The sequence below is a fragment of the Crocodylus siamensis genome, chromosome 11 (assembly GCF_052110815.1).
Source record: "Crocodylus siamensis isolate JL-2025a chromosome 11, ASM5211081v1, whole genome shotgun sequence".
Classification (NCBI taxonomy): Eukaryota; Metazoa; Chordata; order Crocodylia; family Crocodylidae; genus Crocodylus; species Crocodylus siamensis.
This window is the reverse complement of record NC_143405.1, coordinates 36,170,970-36,189,782: the sequence shown is the minus strand read 5'-3', so window position 1 is coordinate 36,189,782 and position 18,813 is coordinate 36,170,970. Positions and strand designations below refer to the sequence as shown.

Genomic DNA, 18,813 nt, shown 5'->3' with positions numbered 1-18,813 from the left:
ATCTCCAAACTAACAACATGGAAAAAGTCTTATTGCCTCTAGCACAAGATCCAGGGCTTGTGATTTGTAGAGAACATAGTTGTGGCCTGGTGCAAGACAGGACATAGCAGAGGAATTCATGTTTCTTCTTGTTTCTCAAGGTCCTTGCAGCCAGAGATGTGAATGTGCAGCTAGTTTCCATTTGCTGCAGGCTGTGGGGTTGGGAGAAGGTTTAGTACCATGCAAAAAACTTTTTGTGTCCCAACCATTTGGAAAGACTCACAATTGAGTAGTTGAGCTAGAAGGCTTTCTTGTTGTGCTTTGTTTTCTTCCTTAGGGACATTGTGATCTCTTGCTGAGATTTGATATCCTTTATGATTAAAGAGTTACTACTACCCTAATTTAAGATGTCATTCGAAGGACAGAATTCCAATAAAATGTATCTAAAGTCATGACGGTTCTTACTGCCACAAAACCTGAGCCGGTGGTGCTAACCCAAGTCAATGGCAGGTTTGTCCAGTAAGATGTACAAGATTGGGCTTGTGATACAACTACAACTTTGTAACACAAGCAACTGGTGTCAGTTATGGGCATGCATTTTTGATAGAATTCAGTTAGGACTGCCTACAGTACAAAAAAGATCCAATGCTAATAACTGTTTCTGGGACCAGGCATCTTACTAGCTCCCAGTACAGGTCTTAGGGGATGGCAAACCAGGCAACCACACCACACTTTATAAAAATTAATTACATTGAATATTTGTATTATCAATATTGTATTAAGATACTTTCATTGCATTAAGATACTTTTCATTCACAGATAGGGTAAAGTGAAATTGAAATCCAAAATGTCGGACTTACTTATAGGTCATCAAAATGAAGCCTCTCAGGGGCCCCAAATGACTCTCTCACCCAACAATGCTAAGGCCATCACTTTCATGTGTTACTGAAAGTTATTTAGGTACTTGCATAGGCAGAGTAAATTTGCTTTCAGCACTGTTATGAAACAATGTATGATCAATGTAATCTCAATCATGCTTTCTGACACAATGGTAAAAATTCATGTTATTTATTCTTATATAAAATTATTGCATAAGGGAAGTGATTCTTCTGCTGTGTTGAGCACTGCTGAAGTTTTGCCTGGAGCACTGTGTCCACTTTTGGGCACTTTGCTTCAAGAAGGATATGGACAGTTTGGAAAGAGTCCAGAGCAACAAAAATGATCAGGGAGACAAGACCTGTGAGGAAAGACTGAAAGAGCTAGGGTTATTTAGTCTTGAGAAGACTGGTGGATAGGGCAGGTGGGGGGAGGGGGTGGTAGGATTGATAACAGTCTTCAAATACCTGCAGGGTAATTATAGAGAGGATGGAGATAGATTTTTCCCTACAGTCATAGGGAACAGGCCTAGTAGAAACACCCTCAAGCTGCAGGGCAAATTTAGGATGGAGATTAGAAGGAATGTCCTGACTATGAGAGTGATTGAGCGTAGAAACAGGCTACCTAGAGAAATTGTGGAATCACCATCTTTGGAAGTTGTCAAGAGCAGGCTGGACAGACACTTGGCTGGGATGGGTTAGTCAGGGAAGATCCTGCCTTGAGCAGGGGGCTGGACTAGATGACTCCGTGAGATCCTGTTTTCCTGTGTCCCGTCTACATTATCAATCTAGGTTATTTACACCAGTGGTTGCTAGGAAAACTACTGGTGATGAATATTATCAGTGGAGGGTCATTTTCTTAGTATAAAGGAAGCTTTAAAATTCTAAAATAAATTTCTGACACATATGTAATGCTTGATGAAAAGGTAGGTACCATCATGGAAAGACAGCTATCAAATGTACACAAATTGAGAATCAGTTCCTAAAAACCTAATTCAAGCAAATAATCTTTAGCAGGGGTAGATTTGGGGGTGGGGGTGGGGGGTGGAGCAGCAGTGAGGTACCCTAGAGCAACAGCAGGGAACTCTTTTTATGTCCCCAAAGCAGGTAAGAATCCCCTCCCTTACCTTGCATGCTTAGCAGCATCTCCCTTTCTCTCCCATTTCCCCCACTTGCTCACTGCTGTTGCTTTCCCCAGCTAACCCTGGGTGAAGTAAAATCCAGAGCCACTACTGGGCTCAGCCAATGACAATGATAGCAGATGGGGTCCCTCTCCCTGCCCAGTTCCCTTGGGTGTTCTCCACCAGCCCAGGAGCAGGCTCAGGGAAGGGGAACCTGCCTACCACCACTGCTGTCTCTGACTGAGCCTGGCTTTCTGCAGAGCCAGTGTTTGCAGCCCTGGCTGGAGTGGGGCAGGAGGGGCCAGGACAGTGGTGGTGGTGGTAGGTGGGCTTCTCCATCCTGTGCCCAGAACTATAAGTAGAGAGGGCAATGGGGGAAATGTCAGGGGGGCAAAATGCTGCTGAGGATATAGAGAAGGGGAAGGCTGAATGGGGTGGGGGGTGGTTCACACATGATTCAGGGGCTTAAAAATGTCACTGGCACCAGTCTCTGATCCAACACTCCCCTTTTCAAAATCCTGGATCTACCTATGATTTTTACTCATGTGAGCAGTGCCTGCCTCCCCATTTTATGGTCCAATTCTATATTTTCTCCCCTAAAAAAGAAAGGCAAGTTTAAACTAGGAGACAGAATAGAGGTTTAATGTTTTCAGGATGCATAGAAAAGTAACAGAAGCTTATTCTCCCACATTGTGTTAGAAGATGCCACAATATGGTGGACAGATGACTATGGGGGAGCGTAACATTCAAACATGGTTAAAAATGCCTTGAAAAGGAAGACACATACCTGCTGAGTGTTTCTAAGTGTTAGCTACAACATTTTTTGGTAGCTCTCAACATCAAAAAACAAGTTGTTGATATACAGCTTGGGACATCTCACCAAAGCTCCAGAGTTTCTGAAAATTTCACAACCCATTTATAAATTCCCATTAGCAAGTTTCTTATTTTTAATAAATAAAATCCCATTGAAACAAAACATATTTACAATTAGACCAAAATTGTTCATGTAATTCACATGAGAAAAATGCTATTTTTGAGAAAATGCTTTTATATCTTCACTACAGTCATTTGTTCTAAATTAGTATATATCAATTGTCCATTAAATGAACATTTTCCCCTTAAGAGCTATATTTGTAGAAAAAATATTTTGGAGGGGCTTCCTAACCATTATGTTACTGTTTAGAATCATAACCTTTTTGTGGTTTGTAATTCACATAAAATGAACATGTTCCACTGTTTGAGAAAAACCCTGCAGATAACTATAACAATCTAGATACTGTGTGACTGTATGGCACTGATTTATTTAAAATGTGCCACTGCTAAACTGCAACTTTTCTTAAACATGCACATCTGTAACCAAATAAAATTAAGCTATTTGAGTAAATGTGTTTTTTGGTTACACGTTTTCCTGTAATGAAGCCATGACCTTAATTTAATTTTCTTTGAGTTTCATCCACTGTCCTTTTCAGAAAGCACTTTAGTTTTAAATCTGTAAGAACTTGCTCTGCAGTTATTCTTTTCACAGGAACTAATTCTGTGCTACTCACCCAACTACTGATGAAGACACTATTGGGTAGATTGTGCAAAATATGCAGTTTCAGATTTATAATTTGTGCTACGTATCATTATTGTGGGAAATATATAGCAGGGAACCATTTAAACTAGATTTCATACCACATCTTTTAGGAGAGGATGAACTCCTTGATTATATAGGGGTTTTCCCACTCTGTTGATAGGCAGCAAACTTCAAATAGCACATATCCTATGGCAAACTACTAAAAAAATAGAACACTCCTTTTTGAATCTTAACAACCACAAATTGACCAATGTATAATCCCTATCATAACTTGATATCCTGCAAGCAACCATCTGCCTCGTTTGAACTGTGCACGATTCTGTGCATGAACTGTGCAAGCTCTATCACTGCAAAACCCACTGCCATCTTGCAGTATTCCCTCTGCAGGAGGGCAGTCACATCTCAGCTGTCTGGGGTGACCTCCTTGCTAGATGAGCAGACATCAAAGCTGTGCCCACACTGATTCTGGAACTCCATTTGTGGGCTTTAAACCTTAAAGCCCAATTCAGAAGTCTAAACTCGCAAACAATTCTTAATGGGTGTAATGCTTACACAAGTCAGAGACCCAGTAGCTTTAGAAATGTTTTTAAGATTGGGACATGTATTCCAGGAATTTGGAACTGCTCTGATACCTTCTTCTAGGCCATTCATGGAGTAAATTACATCAGCTTAGACTTTTTAGGGTCAGATCTGGAGCAGAGCAGATTCATACTGATTGAAGATCCAACCTGGATTTTTAATTCATAGGCAAATAACACCCCTAGTCCACTTACACAACACCTCTGAACTCTGTTCATTAGGTGTAATTACCCTTGTCACTTACAAAAAACAAAACAATACAATAAGGAATTCTCAGGGGAGTCAACTCCCTACTTTACATCTTTCCATCAGTTGCTTTTTTGGTTTCTCGCTCTCTTCCGGTCTTCAGTCTTAGGGCACAGACAGAAGTTACATTTTTCATGTGACTGGCCCCCTGAAAGGGCTCTACAGACATGCCATGACACACATGCATGGCTGCAGAGGGCTTTAAAAGTGGCCAATCATGCAACAAATTAACATTCATCAAGTGAAGGATCAGATGAAGGCACTTCACTTTGGAGCACCTTAGGTAACTTGTGCTCCATAGGATTAATTTTTGTTGGGATCGGGGCTGGGCTGATGCAGCCCACACCTGACCCTGGGGTTGTCTGCAGGAAGGGAGAAGGGAGGTGGAGCAAGCTGCAAGCTGGGCAGGGGTGGGTGGATTAGAGCCTCCCTGCTTCATGACCCCCACCTCCTCCCTCCAGCTCAGGCCAGACAAACCCCAGATTGCAGCTTGCTCCCCTTCCTGTCTTCCCCCTCCCTTCTTGCTAACGGCACCAGAGCTGGGACGGAGAGGGGGCAGGACTGAGGGAGAGGGGCAATTCCTCTGCTGCCGGCAGGCTCTGTGGGCTTCTGCAGCCAAGCTCAGTTCCTCCCCTCCCTCCCCCCTGACTCCAGAAGTCTGTTGGGTTGGGGGGGCACTCTAACTCATAGCTCTTTATGTAAAGCACCATGAGATAGAGCAAGGGCTGCACATCTGTCAGTGCCTTTAATTGCACCAATACACCACCCTTCTTGAGCCAAACTGTTAGGCTAGGGACAGCCATTCAAAAAGCCCAAGCCTGAATTGATTCACTTTTTGTAGGTCAGTATAAGCTGCACAGCTTAAACTGATTAATAACTGGACAGACATTCTCTGTTAAACCAGGGAATGCAGACGCATGCCTGCTGTGACACAAGCTAGAAGCTGGCGGGTGCTAGAGCGTGCCTACAAGCTGCTGCCAAAGGGGAGGGAAGAGAGACACCCTCCAAAGCTCTCATGCCTCCCTGCTTGAATGGAGGGGGTGTGGCCAGGCACCAGCCAGAGCTAGCAGACACACAGGATGCTAATTACCAGCCTGGGGTGGGGAGGAGCTGCTGACAGACTGAGGAATGGGGTTAGGGAAAAAGTCCTCTCTCTGAAGCAATCATGTATCGAACATAGCAATTTGCAAAGCATACAGGAAACTACCAAAAATCTTTGCCTAAGCTAAGATTCAGCCCAATAAACACAGCATATACAACTTAGTTTAATTTAAAATGTAAACCAGGAAGACAAGAATTAGTTTTACTAATCCTGAGGGCAGAGTTACAGCCAGGCATTCAGAAAGGCTTTGTTTAGCCATATAGCTCTCTGCATTCTTTGGTGAAGCTGTCTGAAATTTCCCTTAATTACATCTCCAGCATGTGTGATGATTGTCAGGTTTTTGCCAACACTTTCTACCTTTCAGTTTGGTCCCGCAGGTCTTAGCCCTGGGCTCACAAGTGCAGGGCTTGGATCTGCACACAGGAGTCTAGCTTGCCTCTCTCCCCCCTGCCCCCCCAGGATATGCTGTGAAATGAATACCCCCCGCAAGTCGCAGAGACTGCAGCCAAACCCGTGGCGGGGTCTGAGGGAGAGAGGGGACAGAGGGAGTCTGTCCCTGCCTGGCTGCAGGCAAGCCATAGAGGTGTGGCTGGGACTGGCAAAATGGAGCTGCGGTCCCCAGGGTTTGCCAGTGTGGAGAGGGGACAGAGGGAGGAATTTGCCTCAGGGACCATGGCAGGCCAGCATCTGGGCACACCCTGCCCCTGCACCAGCTAGAGAGCCATGGAAAGGGGCAGAGAGCATGCTGGGATGCTGGGGCTCTTTACTGGTGGCAAGTGAAAAAGTTGGAGGTGACTTCTGCTTCCCTTGGATTCATTCAGGATCACCTCCAAATGTAGTCCTTCTGGTATTCTTACATGAGCTGATGGGGGCAAGACATGTGACACCATGACTGATCATATAAGCAGTGAACATTTCTAAGTTTCTTTCCTCCCAATGTTAAATGCTAGCATCTGAATGCAAAATAATGCTGCAGGAGATTACATTGCAGGTTTATGATTGTACAAACAAATCTAAGTTCTGCTTTTGTTTTATGGAATTCACCTTGTTTCTATTTAAGGTGGCATTTTGGGATGAATATGTTGTTCAATGATGAGGTAGGTATCTCATACTGTGGAAAGGTCTTGGCATGAGTTAATTGCAAAGGCTCCCTTTTCCTAAATATGATAAACAGTACATAATTTCCTGACTTTACTTTGTCCCTTTTGGTTTTACCTATGAAGGCTGAGCCAGATTCACATTCATACTAACCCTCTTTGCTCAACTCTGGCAGTAAAAAGGGGTTTTACAATGGGCACAAATGTAATCAGGACCAACAAGCCTAACTTAAGTTTGAAGTAAAAAAACTGCAGTAACCTATGGTTCAATCACTGCTGTTGTTGCTGACTTTAGATTTCGATCATATAGAACCAGATATCTTAAATGTTACCTTAAGAAATGTTTGTGGAAAAAGACTTTTATTTTAAGTTGAAAACTTAACTGCATGTTTAACCAGCTTCACTGATGTTTTAATCATATTGGACAAGCAATTTTCTTGTAGAAATAAGATAGTTAAAAATTAAGTCTGAAAATACTGTCAACAATTTCATGATATAGACATTTTAATATTAAAAGTATATTGTAAATGTATCTTTATAAACAATATGCATAAAATAGATCTACTATACTAAAGCTCTCTTTTTAAAATGCTGTTTCACAGTAATTTCTTAGATATGTAATGGTCTCTCAAAGAAATAGTGCAATTTGAAGAATGTACATTATGTCAGTGGATTAGAATAATTGGGGTCACTAATACAAGTCTTTGTAGATTTCTTGTAGGAGTGGATGAAGACTCATATCTGTCTCCGTTTTCTTTATTATTTGCAATAGCTGCACATGTTCTGTTACAATCTGTCTGAGGTCTGTCATTTTCTGAAGCAACTTTGCAAACAGCTGTGATGACTCCGGGTGATTCAGTTTTAACTGGAGCTCCAAAGCTTGCAACAAATTATCTTGTATATCTTCAATGGGTTTCACATTCAACAAACCAGGACGATCTAGAAAAAATAAGTTAGGACGGGGAGTTACTGACTGTATTAGAGATTTTAATCTAATTTGTTTATTAAAGGTTTCTCCAGCATGCTGGCCTTCTAAAAGTATCAGCTGACAACCATACAGCAATTTTTTTTCTCAACAAGACCTTTTTTAGACCACTCACAAGGAAAAAGCACATCAAAGTTGCTTATGTAGAGGTATACATGCAGCCTATGGCAATGTATATTCCATCCTGGATTTCAAGTGTCTCCATGATGGGAGAGTAAGAAAGAAAGATGCTTTGAAGGATAATAGTCTTAATTGGTCATCCAACAACGAATCATTAAAATACAGGTACATGAATCTGTTTGATACCTTTTAAAAATTGCAAATGGGTTTGACTACAGCAGTTTAAAAATTGCATGGGCTCTGAAAAGCAAGCTGCCAAGTTAGAAATAACTTCAATGGAAGACACACAACCTGATAGAAAGCAAAATTTGGATCAGAGGATCTCTATTCCTCTACCTTGCTAGTCTTAAAGTTGTTAACATTAATTATGCAATGCTAATACTTTACTTGTTTATAATCCCAATTCTTTGCTGCACTACCTCAAGCACCAGAGGAATCTTGTGGATATTATGGCAGTGCAGGAAGGATGCTTCAATGACATCTTCTCCTCAGGATGCTTGTACAGCTGGTGCAGGGGCTGTCTCTCTTAGGTTCATGGTAGCAAATACAGTACAACCTCAAGGTAATGAACAGTTTACAACAACCCCTATTTTAATTATCCCAAACGCAGAAACTGATTTTTCGACTATCATGATGCAGCAAACTGACTAACCCTTTAAAGTGAACAATTCCCAAGCCATGCATTACACTGAGGTTGGACTGTAGGGGCATTGACAGACATGCAACTCCTTGGTTTAACTCATGGAGCTTCATAGAAAGCACCATGAATTAGACAGACCCCCTGACCCAACAGACATTCCCTGTTGTGTCGGGGGGAAAAGGGGAGTGGTGGGGAGAAGGGAAAAGTGCAGGACTGAGCTCCAATCCAGTCAAGGAGCTGCCTGCCTGTAGTCTGTCTCCCCTAGCCCTGCTGAAGGCTCTAATACACCTGCCCCCACTTCAGCTCAGGTTGGGCAAACCCCAGCCTGCAGTTCCCTCCCCCTCCCCCTCCTTTCTCCCTCTTTCATCTTGCAGACAGCAAAGGGGGCAGGCCTGGGTTGCATCAGTCCAGACCTGCTTGTGTGTAGGGACTGACGGAAGTTAATGAAGGTGCTTGGCTTTGAAGCACCTTCATCTGATCCCTCATTTGATGAGGGGTAATTTATTGCATGATTGGGCACTTTTAAAGCACTCTGCAGCCATGCACTTCTGTCATGGTAAGGCTGTAGAGCACTTTCAAGAGGCTGATCGCATGACAAATGCCACTTCTGTCAGCGCCTTAGATTTCCTCCATGACAGGAATCCTGTGCTGGATATTTACAACCCTTTGCAGTGCTAACTCTGTGTAAAGAGTCAGACTGAAGAGGGCACTTTGGCACTTTATTTGTTTCAGGTCTACAAAGAACAAACTCTGTGCTACGTCTTAGTACTGATACTGGTGTTCCTCTCCCTATCTTATTGCATGTGGGAATACACTTTCTTTTACTTAGTAATGGCATTCTACTGCTAGGGAATACCAGTTTATTGCTGCTTTCAGACAGAGGTATCTTGATATAACTTAAAAAGAGACTTGGGTTGTTTGCTTCATGTGAAACCATCTGACAGACTCTAATAGGACCATTTGCTCTGTTAATTTCCCCCTCTGTGGTTCTTTTTAGGCAGTGGCCATTGTCATTTAACATGATTCCTGGCTATTTTTCTAATTTCAAGTCATATATGACTTGATTCTATAGAAACTGAAACATAAGGACAGTGTTTTCAAGTGTCTTTGCACTTGACAATAAGAGCTAGTGGTTTGCTAATACTTTGGTTGCTAATGAATAACAAGATAAACCCACTTTACAATGGTTATGGCATCTTGACAATCAGAATCCAGAATATGGATGGGATACAGCACAAGTTAATAGTGTAAGTAAAATTGTCTGGTCAGCAACCAGATTAATCACACGCATTGCCCAATAAAAAACAACACATACAACCAGTCTCAATGACTTCTGTATGGAGATCTCTCCAGTCTGGAGAGGAGAAGGGGCTGATTAGTACCCAGTATTCATTGCTGGTTAATTACTCTGCAAGATACGTGCCACAAGAGGCTTAGCCAATATTGGCAGTGGTTGATGAGGAATGTTATCCTGAGTAAACATTAGCTCAGCACTAGATTTGCAGGAAAAAGGGTGCTCTCTCACACTTTAGCTTTATTTATCAAGCACCACTTCCACAGGTATAATCTGAAAACAAGATAAGCAGAACTGTGAAAAGTATGTTTGTATAATAAGTCTGCAGGGTAGCTACAGCTGTGGCACCTGAGACATGGCTTTAGCAGGGAGAATAATTGGGCTTTACTGCAGACACTCTACCCCAGACTCTGATTTATTCAATCCCTGTGTATGAGGCAAGAATGGAGCATCGGGCCCAGGCTATTCCAAGTCACCATGTGCTGGGACATGTTGGCCTGCTATCATTGTCAGTAGTAGCCGGGCTAATTTAATATCTGACAGGGCTGATTGCAGTCCCCAGAGAAGCAGAAACCAGCTCTTTGTCCAGCATGCTGTGGCTAAGCACCCTCTTTGCCTCTGACCTACCCCTTATGCTGAGGATATGGAAAATGGTTAGTGTCGTGTCCTGAAACCAGCTCTGTACTAGAAGAGAAGAATCCCTTTGTATGTCAAGAGCTATATACATAAAGGAGAGTTAATCTACTGAAGAATCAGGCCTGGCCACAGTCAAAGGCTAGATCAGCAGTTCTGCAGGTACTACTCTTAAGAAATGGTGTTCTGCTATGGTCTGTGGACCAGATCTAGCCCTCAAAGTGATAGGATCCAACCAGCAGCATAGGGGATCAGTGGTGTACACCTTGACCTGGCACATCCCTTTACCTTCCCTGTACCCATGCCACTGATCCCCCTCCACAACCAGAGGTAAACTCTTCCTCTCTCTCCCCACTTCCCTCCGTCCCCTTCCTCTAACATAGACAGACACTTCTCTTCCTCCTCACCTCCCCTATCAGGCTATGCATATGGAGGGGGAGTGGTAGCCCACAGTGCAACTGAATCACAAGCGCCTGGCCCACCACTAAAAGACAGGGCTCCACTACTCTGTGATCAAATCATTAGTATTCAATTACTTAAAATAGTTCCTTTGTTTCTGGGTGGTGGTGGAGATAGAGATTTCTTACAATGATTTCTCCTAAATAAGAGCAGTGTTTGTGTTATTCCCAGCTCTTCTCAGACAGATAGTTAATATGATGCAGCCAACACACATGGAGCAAAATCTGAGTTTCAAAGTTCAGGAGCATTTTGATTTGAGGTTTTGGCTCAAGCTCATTTCTACCTTTCACATCTCTATATTGGATAGCAGGATTACAATCCCAAAATCATAATGCAAAGGAAACTGGGACTCCAACTTAATTCATAAATATTCTTTATATATAAAGTCTAGATTTATTTAAATAAGCAAATGAAATTTGCCAACACTACACATATGGGAGGTATTTTCAATACAAAGGTAGATGGAAATAGCACACAAGAGGAACTGGACAACCTTGAGTCCTGGAATCACTGAGATAGAACGACATTTTATACTACTAGAAGGTCACGCACTCAATTCAGTGACTAATACCAAGAATTCCTGATTAACCTGTGACTCCGCAGAAATCTCAGAGAAGGAGAGACTATGGTGTATTAATCCATCACAGGATGGCTATGAACCACCACTGTCATGAAGAGGCATATTCAATCCTAACACACTAGAAGACAATGTTTTGAGAAGGTACAGAAACAAATGCAGTAGCACTCTGTCAGAGGAGTGAGGTTTGGGAACAGCCTTCCAATAGGATGTAGGGCACACAACCCAACTGCTTTTGAGATGAACTTCAAACCTTTATGACTGCATTTATATGACCTAGTTGCCTGAGACACAGCGTGGGACCCCATGGCCTTGGAGGTCCATTGCAGCTCTCTATTGCTAGTTATTAACACTCACAGGGTTGCCAGAGGTCACTAATGCATACAAGTCTATTTGTAATACTATACTTTTATGGCCCCAAAATCTGGCAGTGTGAGAAAACTGCAATCAGAAAAACGATATGTAAGCAAACAGTTCCTTCTTACTGGCTTTCTAGAGGGCTTTGACAATAATTTCAAAATATTTTTTAAAATATCTAGAGGACTGGGACAACTTATGGAGACTGGTTTTTAGACTATCTGGGCCTGTTAAAGGTGGTGTAATATTCATCTAATATCCATACTATCCTTCAGAAAACTCCCAACTCTTAATATTTCAAGGCTTTTGGAATGCAATAGCTTTAAACATTGCTGTGGGCTGCAGATGAACTGTGAACTAACAGAGTATGACTCAGTGTACAATAATATAAAAGCCAAACAAGCACAAAGACTTCACCCTTTATTTCCTTTGAGATTATCCTCCATTTCCCGTTTCTCTTAATGGTGGGAATTTGTAGGGTGAGTTTTTCAGAATGAAATCGACATCAAGACCAGCAAATATGATTCTTAAATTTGACTTTCAAGGTTAAATTTGACTTTCAAGGTTCCTGAAACAAACTCAGAATGTCTGCATTTAGGGTAGCATTTTCCAAAGAGCGTAAAGGAACGAAGACACCCAAATTCAACTGAAATGCAGTCAGAATTCAGGTCCTGACTTTGACAGGCTTCTCACAGGGTATTTGATAGGAAGAAGGACACCAACACAAGATGCTCCAGGCAGAGGTGGCCCCATGGAAGAAGACACAAAAGTGGGAAGGAAATATGAAGGTGAAGATTACCTGGGAGCCTTCGATGAGCAGAAAATGAGAGTGGGATTAGAGATAAATGAAAAGCAAATTGTGGATAGGAGCTTTGAAACTGAAAAAAAAAAATAACAGAGCGAGAGGAAGCCAGCAAAGGGAACCAATAACAGGAATGACAGGACAGAAGAATTTGGAAGTGGCATTTTTAAAGACTTCACCGAGGAGATATTTGGTGACAGGAGGCCAAGGAGGAATAGGTGGCACCTGCTGAAGTGAGAAATGACCAACACGAGAAAAGAGTGAAGTGGAATGATGTCTTTAAATTTATATGACAATTACCCAGTTTCAGTCAAGAGCAGACAGCAACAAGTCCATTCCCTGTAAATTCAGGATGGAGTCCCGTGACACAGCCATCATGGTAACCAGCATATTTTTGAGGCTATATTTTAATCTGTTTTTCATAATTTCAGATTATTAAAATTGAGTGCAACCATTTGCTAATAATGTACCTTTTATCCAGCTCAGAAAATGTTAGCAAAATGGTCTGGTTTCACTTTTTGATTATTATAGAAGTCTTTAAACAATCTTATTCCTGTTTCTCACTCATTAACACAAGGCATCTTTATTTGGTTTAGAAGTACTGCAGGAAAATTTTAAAATTCAGATAAAAAACAATTTCAGTGACTGGAAAAGTTACTTAAATTTTTCTGAACTTTGTAAAACTTTTTTTAAAGGTCCCCTAGATTTGGGATCTAAAGTGTGTTTGTTTAAATTGATAGCATATTGTCTTAAGCAAAAAAAAAATGGGTTTACAAATCTGAAAGCCTCTTTTGGATGCTAATGCCCTTAATATTATGGACATTAGTTTTTTGTTATTTGTTGCTTATGAAATGGCCATCTGCCTGACTCGATGTTTTAGGCTAGCATGGGGAACTGCATTAGGTCTTATATCTCTCACAGCCATCACTGTTCAAGGTCACCTAGCTTGAATACGCGTTCTGAAATCAAAATGTGATAAAATACACAAAGCAACTTAAACTGGCTGATTGAATTTTTATAAGTGCTGCTTCCATTACTGAGGCAGTTATGACTCAACAGTTTTAGTTTTACTTACCACTCTGTCACATGCATTCCCTCATCAGGATTTTGGTTCAAAGCCCATACTGATTATCTTCAGTCACTGGTCTGACAGAAAACACTTCCCTATTCTAACAGGGTTACAAGAAGTGGAATCTCTATAACAGTCAAAATGAAATGATTTCTTGATAATATTCAGTGATAAAACCTCAAGTTTTTCAGACTGTAAGCAATGGTCTAATATAATATGTAACAAACGGTTGCTAGTCAGTGCTCTAGATTTGTTACAAAACACACATAGTAAGAGACAGACAAGTCAGTGGTGCAGACAGACCTGACCTGAAATCCTGGGTCTGAATGCACTCTGATTGTTGGATCAGAGCATCGATCCAATTGCACAGCTAGACCCTTTCACAGTCAGACTGAATTCCAGATTCAAATGCTCCCTAAACTTTGCAGGGTATTAAATGCAAAAGCTGGGGTCTGGAACCAGACATTCCTGTGTGGCTCCATCCATGCCAGAGGAATAACTCCACAGAAGTGGCCCTGTAAATTTGGACTCAATTTGTTTATTAACTGGCTTAATGAGGCACTAGGTAATTATGAGAACTGAGTTTAATCTGAAATTTAGTGCTCCATGTCTCAGAATAAAGAGGTCATTTGGGCCCTGTTTTAGCAAAGCATGTTTTCATTTGCAAAGCATGTTTTCATAAGTTATGTGCTTAATTAATTTGCTGAGTCAAAGCCTTGGTATAGCAATATTTTAATTTACCTCTTTTTTTTTTATGGTTGGGTCATACATTTAGCTGGATCTGGCCTTTCATAGGTATTTCTAGCTATGGGGTTATACCTACATATGCACATAAACAAACACACACACACAAAATAAAAATGACAACTCTTCAGTTCTTCCTAGACGTATTCTATAATGCAAACACCCTAAAACAAAAAAAGAAAAAGGGACAGGATGGGAAAAGCAGCCATCATACAAACCTTCTTTCTATTTACATACAACCAGTAAGAAATCATGTGTGCTGAAACAAAAGTGCACAGAAATGTCTCATAAGAGCCATGCTCAGATTTATAAATGTATAAACTAGACTGCTTGGTATCCTTCCATCCAAATTAACATGGCAAAATGTAAATGTAGGATAACACAACAGAAAAAGGATAACACAACAGAAAAAAGCCCTTCACTTTTTAACCCTTTGGCCATCCTCTGTCAGAATTAATACCACAGTTTCTGTGAAGAAACATCTCTCTTTTCTGGTAATCTTGTCAGTTATGAACTTTACAGGAATGCTAATGAATTACTTCAGTGAAACTATGTACATTTAAATGCATTTAGACAATGGGGGAAAAGCACTTTTGACATCTAAAATTTCATTTTTAGTTCTGCTTGCATTACTCAGATGACATTCATTAAACAATCAAGGTTCTTTCCATTCTGATGTAATAGTAAAAGTCTGCCAACCATTATTTTCCCTTCATCAGTTCTTATATTTTGTGAGCTTTCCCCCTCTTGATATAAAACTAAGCAAGTGGCATGCTCTCTTCACCACTGCATGTGAAATAAGCCCCTAGCCATAATGAACTTCTCAGTGAAAAAGTGTCATAAAATGGCCTTTAGGATAGTTACCATCCTAGGACCAAAATCTGAACTATCCTATTCCTTTAGATAGTCTTTTCTATCACAAAATTTGTACAGGGTGGTAGGGGGAGGCCTTCCCATCTGACTCTGCACTACAGCTGTTCCGCAACCTTCTGGGGTGATAATACAGCACTTTTCACAAGCTTATTCACAAGAGTATTTTTTAGAGAAAGAAAATGCTGTACGAAGAAGCAGTCACTTTACGGCACTGCTGAATCCCTTATATTCTACATGTAGTTGAGAACGTATCGCCGAGGGGGACACTTGATGGAGGGTAATAATGACTAGGGGTAGGGAGAGACATTCAAAAAGCCTGAGCCTGAATTGATTTAATCTTTGCAGGTTAGTCTAACTTGTCTAGGCTGAATCAGTTTGTAACTGTACAGACATCCCCTCTGGACCGAAAAAATGCAGGCACATGCTCGCAGTGGCTCAGGATAGAAGCTGGGGGGAGGGCGGCAGGGGCTAGAGCAGTCCTCCCTTCCCATCCACAAGGCTGAACTGAGGTGGGGCAGTGTGCCCAGGCTCTGATTAGGGAGGGGTTCCCTCCCCTCCTGACCAGCCCAGCAGGGAATTGGTAACACAGTGTTTATAACCCCAAACTCAGTGTTTATCAGCCCATTAAGAAAACAACAGAGGGACATTACAAACTACCTGCTGATTATGACTTTGTCCTGTCTGCCACAGCATGGACCATAGCCAGCATGTGGTCTGCTAGCTAATGCTGAGAGGAGTCTGTGTAAGGCAGAGGGGACAGGAATCCCTGCTCCAGCAAGGAGTGGAGAGGGGAAGCGGGGAGCAGGAGGAAGCCAGGCAGATGCCTGCAGTCTCTGTGGGAGCTGTAGCCAGGGAGCAGAGGGGAGGGGCCCATCCAGCCCACAAAGAATGCTGGGATGCTGGGGGTGTTTGGTTTATCTTTACGGTCTGGGACAGATATTGCATAAACTGGCTTGAACCAAATCAGTTAAGTCTGATACTACATTCAACCACGTTTATCTCCAACCTGTTTCAGCCATTTTCAAACTGGTTTATGTGCCCTGAACATCAGTTCTGTTACAGGTTTAAACCAGTTTCTGATCACTTAAACCAGTTTATGTGTAATGTCTGTCCCTAGCCTGGGAGAGTTTCTGAAAATATTTTTCCAAATTTTACTTTAGCAAAGTACATTTTTAAAGTACAGCAAAAGTTGTGTTAACCGGCACCTTACAAGCCAGCATGCTCTGTTAACTGGCATACTGGCTTGTAAGGGAAAAGTGAAACCAGAAGTGCCCACTTTGGCACTTCCAGTTTTGCAGAGCCCCCACAGCCCAGGGGAAAGCAGCCTGTGCTCCCAAGCCCCCATGGCCCAGGGGCATAGGAGGCTGTGTGGGTTCCCCCTCCCTGTCCCTTGGGGCCCATGGGTCCTGTGGGAGAGGCGGCGATGTGGCGGGAGGGGTGGCAACATGGCGGGAGGGGCGGCAACAACCCAGATGTGGTGGGACAGGCAGCGGCCCGAACAGGCAAAGACACCGGTTCAGGCCGCTCAGTTATCCGACATATTCTGTTATCCGGCACACTCCATTCACCATGCTTGCTGGATAACAAAGCTTTAACTGTAAAATGAATTATAAAAACCTTGGATGAAAACTTTACATTGCTGACAATAGTATAAAAAATGTCCCTTGCCAGAAATAGGCATTTTTTTGCTGCCCCTGAAAAGCACTGTTTGGCTGTGTGTCTATAGTAAGCTTACTGTTCCTGGAGATCCTGTCTTCAAACACACTGTCCCACACTGGGCAGGCCACCTTGTAAACCAGCAGCAGTGTAACTGCATACATATGAACAAGCTTATTAGTTTGAGGACAAACTAATTGTCAATGTCAGTCTGCACCGCTAATTAGCCCAAATGCTGTACAGAGGCTTCAACACTGCTTACCGTTTAAGCAGCAGCCCATACAGGCTAACACAGCATGTTTAAGGTGCTCACTGCTGGGGATAGTAAGCTTACTATCTTGGCATAGCCTTGGTCCTGCCAGCATTTTTTTGAAGCAGCAGAATATTTTTTCCTCAGCTGAAAATGTTCAGTATTTTTTTTCAGGCAGAACATACACATACACATTAAGAACAGCTGTTAGGTCTTATAATAATGGGCACCAAGCAGCATTTGGAGGGACCTCAGCTGAACAATGTGGCCCACTGTGCTTTGAATAGCTCAGCTGGAGTTCAAATTGATGACTCTGGAGGTGAGATTACTTTTAATTTGTTGCCATTACAGTTCATTTGTCAGCTTCTCCCTATGATTATAACGTGGGCATTTTGCCTTGTAAAATACACCATGTATGAAACTATCTCAATCTCAAATGATTTAGAAGTTCAGAGGAACTGTGATGCGTTCCAAACTTTCACTTGACAATGAGAAACTTTTCCCGTTCAATGTTCCAGCTGGAAACAGCCTTTTCTTTTTCCTCCTTTTTAAACAGCATAAGAGGTACCACTTAAGGGGACAGCAGATCCAGCATTATTTGCCTAGGCAATGACAGATTCATTTAGACAGAAGCAAACTATTTGGCTGTAGAGTCTTTGTAAGCTACAGCTGAGACCACTTGTTAGTTATTTCTTAGGGTATACATATATACACAGATATATTTTAAAAATTCTTTTAACATTGCAACATTCTAATGAATGATTCAAAAAGGATGTATTGGCTCCAGATCTCTAATTTTCAAGTGTAACTGTCCTGATTCTTCAATTTTTAGGCTGGTTAAGGCCCCCAGAAATATTAACAAGATCATCCAAAAGAGCCAAGAAACAGGATTTTATTCTCACACTTCATTAAGCCTGACAGTATTAAATTGCCTATTGTAAAGAGAGAAGACTGCTTTTCATGCATTTACTAGAGATATGCATTTAAACATCATAAGCAGGGATCTGACTCCATAAACTAAAGGACAATACCATTCCCAAGGAGGCAATGAGTACTTATTGTCATGGATACATGTTTTACAAAACACTGTTCTTATTTTAACAGGTTTTGAAGACAAATAGGAGGCCATCACATTCGGGAATCTGTTTTAGTATCTGAAAACTACAAGATTTCTGTGAAAATGGAGCTCATTTGTATGTTAGCGTGATTGGATCAAATTCAGAATTATTTTAGGACTAATTAATACAGTTCAATAAATAGTTTATGAATCTCTGGTTTCAAATTATTTATACAAGACAAAGAAATACTACTGGCTGATGAATCTAACTCAGAGCAGTTCAGTATTTTTGTGGATTATGATCTACCTGGGATCCAAAATTTAACATTACTTACATCATACCTGTTTCCTCAAATATAAAACAAACATCACTGAAATTTAACAGACCCAGATTTACAGTAACTGATTATGAGTTCTCTTTTTTCAGTTAGGATAGGGAGGATTTTAGGAGGCCTGTTTCTCATCTAACTTTTCACTAATATTAGAAAACTCAAAATATTGGCTTACTTTCTGGAATACCCTGGTAAGTTTATATACCTCCCCCAGCCAACTAAAAATGTGCTGGTATCATATTTCTTCTTTACTGAATTAACTCAAAGTCCTCAGGGATCAATTTGTTTAAAAGTCTTGCTGAAGAAAAGGTCTTCTGAGAAGAGCTGTACTTGTTTGAAGTGGATTTAGCTAGTCTAATAAAACATGTTGTGATATTGTATTTTCACTGA

The 18,813-nt window shown here is 41.5% G+C and overlaps 1 protein-coding gene across 1 annotated transcript in view; it reads right to left on the bottom strand.

Annotated features, from left to right (window-relative positions):
* Window positions 1–2,446: 2,446 nt before the first annotated feature.
* PPARG (peroxisome proliferator activated receptor gamma) overlaps window positions 2,447–18,813 on the bottom strand; it is a 122,890-nt gene continuing 106,523 nt past the window's right edge. The window contains exon 8 of the mRNA XM_090022226.1: window positions 2,447–7,514. Within this exon, the coding sequence (XP_089878352.1) occupies window positions 7,267–7,514 (248 nt within the window). The 3' untranslated portion in view covers window positions 2,447–7,266. The remainder of the gene's footprint in view (window positions 7,515–18,813) is intronic.